A 9784-nucleotide genomic window follows, 5' to 3' on the forward strand; every position below is an offset into this window, starting at 1 on the left:
TGACCTCCAAGGAACCATGGTTCGGGAAGCTGCCCTTCTGCTCGCCCGCTAGGTCGGTATATCCAAGTGATCGCATAGACCAGCTTTCTCACGGGGCGGACACGCGGTTCCCAGCCACCTGGGTGGTTCACAGACTCCCCACCCCTCCTGCCCCTCCAAACCCTGCCCGCTCCGGACAACAAGCCGCGACCTAGTCAGTCCCTTCTTTATTAAAGGTTGTCAAGCTGTACACGGTCCCCCACCCCTTTCCGCTGTAAGTTCGGCTGCGTAGTTCAACCGCTCACCCGCAGCGGACACGAGCTGGGGGAGGGGGGCGGGGGGAGGGAAAGGAGTTGGGTCCCAGCATGCAATGCGGCAGCCCACAGCAGAGGGCGAAGCCATCCTGTTGCCCCTCCATCGCCGTCTCGGGACAGCGGGATGCAGGCCAGAGCGCTCTTGCTGGGAGACAGACAGCCGAAGTCACACTCCGGCCCTTTCCATCCCATGTGCAGGTGGTACGGGGTACAATAAGCAGCAATGGGGGCCAGGAAGGCCTCAAGTCTCCCAGGGGCCCATCCTAAAATGTTGGAGAGGACAGCAAAGACTTTCCATCCCTGCTCCACAGTTTAGAAACCTTCCTTCTTAGTGTCAAAAGATAGCATGAGGGGAGCTGGGAGCTAAAGCTTCCACACCAACACAAAGCAAAAGCTGAACAGAAGGGGGGAGCAAAGGAACAGAAGGGGAGCAAGTGGCAAACATGCCAGTGATGTATGTGCAGGAAGCAGGGGAGAGGTGAGCAGGCTGCAGCACTGGGAGAGAACTGGGGGTGAGGTAAGGGCCACAGCCTGAGCTGCTCATCTGTTCGGGGGTGGGGAGGGAGGCTGCAGAGGTTGAGGGTCCAGGCCCAACCTCCCCACTCCACAGTTGGCACACGTTCTCCCTGCTTGGCAGCTTCTGGGGTGGGCAGTCCTCTGGAGACTTGCAGGGGTGGGTGCAAAGGTGGCAGTACTGGGGCTGGGCTGGGGACCAGTTTCTAGCACCACACTCTGAGCCAAGGGGGGTCCTGGGGATGAGGCTAGAGTCCCGTGTGCCCTGTTTCCTAGGCCCCCCTCTCTCTCCTGGGGCTGTGGCGAGCCCAGCATTGGCACCTCCCTTGGCCAGGCACGGACACACAAACACCACACGCGTGGAGCCAGGCAGCACTCAGGAGCCCTCCATGACGGACGCATGGGATGGCAGGGCAGCAATGGCCTCCATCCTGGGGCACAGGGACCCTCCTCTGGGATGATAGGGCAACGACGGCCTCCATCCTGAGGCATAGGGACCCTCCTCCGCCTTGTCTATACCTGTGGAGAGAAATGGGTTGGTGATGGAGATGGTCTTCAGCAATCTGCTTACACAACAGAAGCCTGGATATAAAGGAAAAGGAAATTTTGATTCTGGGGCAGGTAAGCAAAGGAGAAATCAAGTCCTGGGTTTCATAGTTGGTGAGGGGAGAGAAGGAAGTCTACTTTGGAGGAGAAGTTGCAGCGTCATTTGCTCAGGAGGCCACCTCCCTTCACATGAGAACCTTGACCTCAGCCTGGAAGTTACTACTTCTGGCTGTCGGTTTCGGGTCTTGGAGCCCTTACCTTGTGCACCTGAGGGGGGAGCTCATCCTCTGAGCCCTCTTCAGGCACAGGCTCCGGGTGCCTTGATGCTGACTGCCCATCTTCAGCCCATCCTCCCAGGGGCAGCCGAGAGAAGTGAGAGGGAGCCCGGGGCACTGTGCCAGGATCTGCAGACACAAGTGAGTACTCTTAGTCTGCACACAGACAGGAATGAGGAGACGGGCTCTGGGGCTGCTGGGGGAGTTGGAGGCACCAGGGAGGGACTAGTCTCCTTGGATCTGGTCCCTCTGACCTCTTTCCTCCCCTAGAGGCCCCAGAAGGACCACTCTTCCCTGAAGGCTCTGTGTCTTCTGTATCCCCAGTGCATACCTGTGATGCCTCCATAACGCCTCTGGAAGCCCCCCTGCAGGGCAGTGGTCTCAGGAGCTCCAGGCCGGGGTGCAGCACAGGGATAGCTGGCAGAGCGGGGGATAGGCTGGGTGGCCCGGGCCCCCTCTCCCCCCTCTTCAGGGGCACTCTCCCCACTCTCATCACTCTCCCGGCGGTGCCACACATGCCGCTCAGGTTCAGCCTGGGCCTGCTGCTTGTGGAGCTGAGAAGTGGGGGATTCGTTAGTTGGGGACAGAAAGTGAAGTTGCTCAGTCGTGTCTGACTCTTTGCTATCCCATGGACTGTACATTTTGTGGAATTCTCCAGGCCAGGATACTGGAGTGGGTAGCCTTTTCCTTCTCCAGGGGGATCTTCCCAACCCAGGAATCGAACCCAGGTCTCCCCCATTGCAGGTGGATTCTTTACTCGCTGAGCCACAAGGGAAGCAGTTGGGGACAGAAGAGTATCTAAAATAGTTTCCCTCCACCATGGTATTGGCCAGTTCTGATTTATATTGCCTCATCTAGAACCACTCACTCAGAGTACCTGTCGTGTTAATAACATGTACAATACATGTAATGTTTTCCAAGTTAAATTCTCAGCAGATTCCAGGAAAAAGCCTGTGCACAGATTGTAATGGCTCTCATTTTCCCCAGTTATTTGATTCCAGAATAAATTGTTTGTGAATTTAAGTGCCAGGAGCTCTTTTAGGTGCTAGGGATACAGCAGTAAACAAAATAGACAAAAACTCCAACTCACTCCCTGGGGCTTATATACTTGGATGGGGTGGGAAGAGATAGACAATAAACAAATAAATAAGCAAAAAATACAGTGTCAGATGATGCTAAATGCTATGGAGAGAAAAACAGAACTGGAAGATTCAGATCCCTAGGCAAGGGAGGCTTTGACTCAGGGTGGCCAGAGATGGTACAGACCTGAATGAGAAGGAGGGAGCCATGTGGATATGTCAGGGAAGTGGATTCTTAGCAGGGGAAACCACAAGTGTGGAAAAGCCCTGGGTGAAAGTAAGCTTGTCTGAAAAGGATGGGAAGAGGAAACATGGGGAATGGAAATTGCAGAGCAGGTAAATGGCAGAGAAGGGATTCGAGCCCATGTCTTGCTTCTCCATGTCTAAAACCCTCAATTCTATTTTCAGCTGCCACCTTGGTTCTACGGCCCTGCCCCTTCCTGCCCACTCACCTGGTGCATGTAGAGGGCATGTAGGCTCATCTCAGTGGATGCATATTCTGACAGCACCAGGCTCTGCAGTTGGCCTTCCCACACGCTGCTCCCGGAGCTGGCTGTCCTGGCATCCACCCTGTCCCCGCCGCCAGCACAGACAGCAGTCATCAACATTTCTGAGACCGGCACAAACTGCTGGGGGCTACTGCCACACCCTCCCCTCATGGCCCACTGCTACTCACCCAGAGCCTGTCATGGTGCTGGGAGCCCGGCCCGTGGGAGCCTGACCAGGCTGCAGAGGCGAGAAGGAGCGCAGAGCAGAGGCAACTTCAGCCCTGTGCCTGGAGCCCTGCAGGTCTCTAGGCAGTGGGGGTCCCCGGCAGGATGAGCCAGCTACCACATTTGCAATAAGGCTCAGTGGCTGTGAATAAAAGGGGTGGTAGAATTCTCAGGGCACAGGGAGGCCTCTGGGTCCCTGACGACTCTGCACATTAGGACCCAGTGGCACAGACTGAATGAACAGAGAGAAGGAAACTGACGGGGTGGACCCTTCTGCCCCACACCCTCAAGTCCCAGCTCCTGGCATCCACTCTGCCCATCATATCCTAGTCCCTAGGAACGCACCTCAGACTCGGATTGTAAGGACTGGATGGACGTAAAGAGGGCATTTTCCGGGAGCAGACCCCCTTGGGCAAGGCCAGCAGCTGCTCCATCCCGCTGAACTTGCTCCTTCAGGAAACCTAGGAAGGCCGTGCTCTCACGTGGTGGCTGCCAGCCAGGGTTGGTGATGGCAAAGTGCATGAGTGACAACTCTGTCTTCCCATCCTCGGCCTGCTGGTACACTGAGGCCTCCGTCTGCCCACCGGACAGCCACTGCACAAAGGAGGCTGCAGTGAGCAGGACTGGCCCCTTACAGAAGCCCTTTTGGTATCTTTCCTGCGGCAGAGTGGGGAGGCCTTGCCCCTGGAGGACAGAGACCACACTGCACTGCTGTATTTTGTCCAGGGGCCCTAGTGGCCACCCTGCGAGTAGCCACATACTGTGTTAGCTGCTTGGTTTGTGCCTTTCTCAGGGGAGCTTGGCCAAGGGTACAAGTTTAAGGCTATAATCCACTCCAGGCTCCTGTTTACAAAGCCGTGTGTGCCCTGGTGCATTTTGGGTGCCACTCTGTGATGCGTTGGCTCAGAAGGGGTATCTTTTGCAGTTTGCCCCAAGATGCTGCATAGGCCAGCATCACCTCTAGCCAACTGCCCCGCTCCTTTCCTAATACCTGGGGATGCCCATGCTGGCGAACATCCATCTGAGCGAAGGAGCAGGTGTCTCCAACACCGACAACTTCCACGGTGAAATTGCGGAAGAAGTCTATAATCTCCAGGGCCCGTGGGCGCAGACAGAAGATGAGGATGAGAGGTGTGACAATGGGGCTCAGTAACTCCTCCAGGATGAAAACCTAGAGAGGAAGAAAGGGATCGAGGTCACAAGAGAGCAGGAGGGAGACCAGCCCTCGGCACCGAGCTGTCAGCCAGTCTCTAGCAGGCCCTGACTCCAACTCCACTCACTGCCTTGTACTGGAAGAGCTGGGCAAACTCGTCCCGGGTCTGCGAGCGGTGGGCATTACCCTGCCAGTGGTCAGGCATGTAGTGGATGTGAGCGAGGATCACGCGGAGCAGCTGCTCAGGGCAGAACACCATGTGCTGGTCTGGGATAAAGGACCTGGTGGGATCAGGGCTGTGGTGAGACGGAAGCCCTCCCCGGAAATGACAGTCAGCCTGCTCCCCCCCTGCTGCCCTGGCCCACCTGCACACGGTCACAGTGACCCCCAGGAGTGTGACGGTAGTGAGGACGTGTTCCACAGCCAGCACGTCTTCATCATAGATGGTGAGGGCAATAAGCACGGCCAGGATGGAGCCAGCGAAGAAGGCGCAGTTCTTGGCCAGCAGTGTCAGCAGCGGTGACAAGAAGCAATTCATGTACTTGGACGCAGGCTTGTAGCCTCGGTTGAGGCGGGACTGCAGCTCATGCTCCAGCTCGTTGAAGTGGCGGAGGTAGCAGCGGCCGTAGAGCGACCAGCAGCGCGCACCCAGGGCGCCCGGCTCCCGCTTGAGCACCTCGGCATAACTGAAGAAGGCGTAGAGGATCTGCCAGATGAGGATGAGGGGGCACAGCAGGAAGTTGGCAATGCCGATCCACAGGATGCGGTTGCTGAGGCGCTGGGCCAGCTCCAGCCGTTGCCCCCCACGTTTGTACTCAGCCTTGAGGCTCCATTCATTGAGAAAGAGAGAGCCAGGTCCCCAGAAGAGGATCAGCTCGAAGTTGTACTTGAGGCCCCGGGTGAAGAAGACAACCTCCCCGAGACCGGGCAGGCGGAAGCGCAGGGGCAGGAGGGACTTGTTCACCAGTGCCACCATGTAGTTCTGGAACCGGAGGATTCGGTGGTAGATGTCCAGCTCTGTCAACTCACGCTTGTGGATGCATATCTGGTGCTCCTTCTGGGTCTGCACGATCCGGGCCTGCACTTCTTGCCATGTGCAGTATGGAAGTGCCGACTGGGGTGGGGAAGAGACGGGGGATGGAAGGTGGAGTGGTTGCCTCAGCCCCTTGCCCTCCATGAGCTGTAAGGCTCAGGGGTCCTTGGGAGCCTTCAAGCAGACCCTGCCTGACCTGCCAAGGATGGAGGAGGTTGCCTGATGCCCAGGAATATACCCCACCCTTCCCAGGCGGTGGAAGACATCCTGGACTGTGGTGCTAACTGCCCAGCTTCCCAGTCTCACCATGGGGATGCGCAGAGCATGCAGGTAGAAGGAGTGGATCTCCCAGTAGCAGCAAATGTTATAGATAAACTTGATGAGCCGGTGGACCCAGAAGACACCAGCGATGACCAGGATGGTGATAAGGGAGCCATTTTCCTGAATCCTGGTAGGGGAACAGGGAAGGGGAGAAAGAGTGTGGCCTGAGGCCTCTGGGCAGAAATGCTGTTGTCCTGAAAGATTCAGAGAGGCTGAGCCTGTGTTCTGGGGAATGTTACCGCCTCACACCCCATCCCCGACCTGCTAGCTGAACTACAGGCTCTAGTGCCCTCTGACCTGTAGTGCTTACCTGGCACTACAGACTTGGGCAGGCAGAAAGGCATCTGGCAGAGTGACCTTGACGGGCTCGGTCGGGTGAAGACTGTGGTTCACCATCTTGTTGGCGAATAGGATGTCGTAGTCCACACAGCTGACCAGGAAGGTGGTAAAGGCAACCACAAAGAGGAACTGCCTGGGGAGTTGGGCAGAGGGGGTGCGGTCTGAGAGAGACACCAGTGAAATAACCGGGAAAAAGTGAGAGTCTGGAAGTGGCAGACCAAAACTAGGGAGCAGCCTCTGGGGAAATGGAGGGCCTCTCTCTACTGCGTGGCCTCAGGAGACCCAAGGCAGCACCTGTTTTTGGCTCTTAGCTTCAGGTACCACAGAATCAGCCTGCTTTTCTATCTCATGGTAATCTTTGCCACCACTCACTCTTTTAAAGGTTTTTAGACTGTGTGGTCTCTGGTCCCCAGTCCCTGATTTCCTGTTGAGATTGTAGAACCCCTTTGCAGATTTGAATTCTTTTCTTAGGGAGGGCAGGTTTTCCACCCTTTACTCTTTGGCAAAGCCACATGGCTCCTTCCTCCTAGAAGCCCCTCTACTCAGCAGCGGGTCTAAGGTACATCCAAGGCAGAACAGAGACATTTTTCTCAAGTAAGCATCTGGCATCTGATACCTCCTGACTGAACCATGCTCATTCTACTGGAGCTCTGATGAGGCTGACTTCTCTTTGTGGAAGAGACAGGACTTGGAAAGCCTTCCTTATAAGAGTGATTAAAAAAGATAAGGCTGTAAAACTTGGTGTCACACCCAGCCTTAAACTATAAAGGTTTGCGGTTTGGAGCCTTGCACCTAGTTGCACTGGCAGTTTGGGCCAGGAGCTGAGCTCAGAGACAGGAAACACTGTGATGTGTTCCTTCACCACACCATCCATCCTTGTACTTACATGAGCTCAAAGATCTCCCCGATGAGCATACAAGTGAAACCATTCTTCTGGTGTAGATTATAAACGTGCGATTGTTAAGAAAAAGTGGTCGGTAGAGGCAGCAGTTAAGAGCACAGACTTTGGTGTCATGTATCTGAGATGAAGTCCTGGCTCTCTCACTTTCGAGCCACGTGACTCTGGCCAAGTTACTTAACCTCTCTAAGCTTCTGTCTGTAGTAGCATAGTAGCACCTGTCTTATAGGATTGTTAGGTCTGAGATAGTACATGTAAAGTATTTAACAAAGAACTGACACAAAGTCAAAAGACATTAATTATTACGATTATTAGCATACCATCAAGAGAATCACCCTCAGAGAGGTTCCTTATAAATTAATACTACAAAGTACAATGCACATGGCTCTTAATAGATGTCAGATATTATTATTTATAACTGTCATTATTTCCCTGGCCTCTATTTAGGTTCAAGGTGCACTCCACTCTTCTTCAAGGGATTAGAGCCAAACCCACACCAAGTTCTTCCCCTCAAAGGGCCTGGCTTAGAGAGGGGCTGAAGGTTCAAGAGCTCCAACACAGAGACACAAAGGATATTCGAGAGAAGAAGAGGTCAAGATTTTCGATGTGGTGCCAAGGTGCTGTGGGTACAGGAGCAGAGATGTCAGAGCCTCGAAGAAACGCAAGCCCCTTGCTCCCTCAGCGTCCCTCCACCAAATCTCCCCCCCAAGTCCCAGTTCTGGCTGTCATGTCCAAGAACTCACACTTGCTCCCCTCAGGAACATGCACCAACAGGTCCTCCTCTCCAGGGGGTGAATCGCTGTAGGAGGCCTCTAGGCGCTGGTATTCAGTGTCAAACTGCGCCATCACCACCGCCCCCTGTCCACCCTGTCAACCTGTGGGTACAGAGGAAAGAGAGACCCAGGTTTAGACCTGCCTTCATCTTCTTCCTGCCTACTAGAACAGAAATGAATGAGAAAGAATCCTTGGGCTTGGTCTTCACTACTAGTCGTCTTGGATTAAAGGCAGAGGAAGAGTAGTAACCCAAGGAGAGCAACATGCTTAGGGCTTGGGAGACACTCACTGACCAATGAGGTCAGTCATTCCCGTAGCCTTTACTGAGTGTCTGCTGAGGCCTTGCTGGCCTGAAGACAGACTCTGCCCCTTTTGCGGGGGTGGGCAGCAGGGTCTGTTTCATCTTCTATTCAGTGGAGAGAAGGGGCCGTCCCACTCCCCTCCTAGAGAAACCCTGGTTTCCCAAGAGACTAGCAGTTTGGAAGCACTTTGTAAACAGAGGTTTGAGATAAGCACATGGCCCTACCAGCTCCATGGACAGTGTCAGCTCCACTCCAGCCCTCGATGCCCTGGCTCTGCAGCTGCTGGAGGAGAAGGTGTCAGGCCCCAGAGAGTGGGGAGTGGAAACAGAAATAAACCCAACCTTACCACTCCCCCCTACCCCCCCAATCTCCCCCACCCCCCGCTCAGGGGAAGCCAAGCAAGTGGCAGGGAGGCTGTGAGGCACCCCTCCTAACCTAAGGCTATGCACACATCCTCCTCATATGAGGCCACTCATTCAACTCTAGGGTCCCTTGCTGTGGCTTAATGAACCTGTGGAGACTGAGTCTGTACAGGGCTGGACTGTTTCTCCATGCCCCACCTCAGCCTCAGGATTTAGGTGGACCTTTTGGGGTCTGCAAAGTCCCAAACCCAAAACCCAAGAAGAAAGTCTCTCCTAAAAAGGAGCTGCCGTTGCTTCCCTAGCAAACACCCAGCAGGCAGCCAAAGTTCCTAGATGGGATATCCTGACTGGGTCAGTGTAGACCCAGATCCTGGCTCAACTGTGGGTTCCCTTGGTCCCGGAGACAGGCATGATCTAGGTGGCACTCACCCAGTCAGTGCAGACCCTGAAGCTGTGCAGCACTGCCCAGCCTGGCCCCAGTGGGATTCCCCGAGTTAGTGAGAGCCCTGGATCCTAAGAATCTGACCAAGCCCTCAGGGAACTCACCACTCACAGGGTCAGTGTAGACCCAGGGCCCATAGAGCCCCTGTCAGCCGGGCCCGGGCTCAGGGGTTCCTGCGGACGTTGGAAGAATCGAGCCAGTCCGACAGCCGATACCCCAAGCTGAGCTGGGTTGCCTTCCTACACCCAGCTGCCACGACCCGAGCCCAGCGCGCCCCTAGACCGCCCGGCCCTAGGCCAAGGGCTCGGCTCCCAACAGCGGACAATCTTGCGCGCGGCCCCGCCGCTCACGCGCGCCCCCGTCCGCGCGCCCCCGCTATCAAAACATTCCGGCTGCGCGCTTCCGCCCCGCCCGCGGTGCCCCTTCCCCCCTTACCCGCCGCAAGTCCGCTTAGGACTCCGCGGGCATACCTGGCCAGGCCCGACACGGGTCGTGAGATTTCGGTAACCGGGCTCGCGTTTCACCTCAGGAAGGGTGACCCGGGTGATTCCAGGGGCTCCGTCGCCTCCACTGGGCTCTACCAGACCGGGAGCGCTAGGCCCGGCGTCTGCCACTCACTGTCAGCCGCAGTTAGCCTGGCCAATGAACATGGGGGTGGAGACACGACGGCCAATGCTCGGCGTCCGAGGCGGGACTAAAGGCTAGAGGCGGGCCCTGGAAGTCAGGGAACCAATTGTGCGC

At 55.8% G+C, this 9784-nt stretch overlaps 1 protein-coding gene across 13 annotated transcripts; it reads right to left on the bottom strand.

The window, feature by feature from the left end:
• Positions 1-189: 189 nt before the first annotated feature.
• Positions 190-9669, bottom strand: ATG9A (autophagy related 9A). 13 transcript variants are annotated; one of them, XM_027513834.1, is made up of 16 exons: positions 9514-9669; positions 8464-8521; positions 7907-8038; positions 7740-7783; positions 7152-7216; positions 6237-6426; positions 5912-6053; positions 4938-5686; positions 4700-4853; positions 4411-4590; positions 3765-4013; positions 3383-3561; positions 3159-3276; positions 1959-2181; positions 1611-1756; positions 190-1325 (listed from the first exon to the last, which is right to left on the bottom strand). In XM_027513834.1, exons 3-16 carry the CDS (start codon positions 7925-7927, stop codon positions 1320-1322), a joined length of 2466 nt encoding a protein of 821 aa, XP_027369635.1. In that variant the 5' UTR covers positions 7928-8038; positions 8464-8521; positions 9514-9669; the 3' UTR covers positions 190-1319. The 13 variants fall into 13 exon arrangements, with proteins under 13 accessions (XP_027369635.1, XP_027369563.1, XP_027369545.1 ...); XM_027513762.1 differs by having other exon boundaries at positions 6237-6398; positions 8464-8518; positions 9514-9668; XM_027513744.1 differs by having other exon boundaries at positions 6237-6398; positions 9514-9668.
• Positions 9670-9784: the final 115 nt, after the last annotated feature.

Source organism: Bos indicus x Bos taurus, chromosome 2 (genome assembly GCF_003369695.1).
Source record: "Bos indicus x Bos taurus breed Angus x Brahman F1 hybrid chromosome 2, Bos_hybrid_MaternalHap_v2.0, whole genome shotgun sequence".
Classification (NCBI taxonomy): domain Eukaryota; kingdom Metazoa; phylum Chordata; class Mammalia; order Artiodactyla; family Bovidae; genus Bos; species Bos indicus x Bos taurus.

Bases quoted from the DNA above. Each gene is read 5' to 3' on its own strand.
- ATG9A (XM_027513815.1), bottom strand. From the start codon at position 8,009: ATGGCGCAGTTTGACACTGAATACCAGCGCCTAGAGGCCTCCTACAGC. The intron at 4,014-4,410 runs GTATTAGGAAAG...TCCTTTGTGCAG, and splicing joins GCCAGCATGGGCATCCCCAG to TGGCTGTCCGGTGGGCAGAC. The intron at 3,562-3,764 runs GTGCGTTCCTAG...TTTTATTCACAG, and splicing joins CCTTACAATCCGAGTCTGAG to CCACTGAGCCTTATTGCAAA.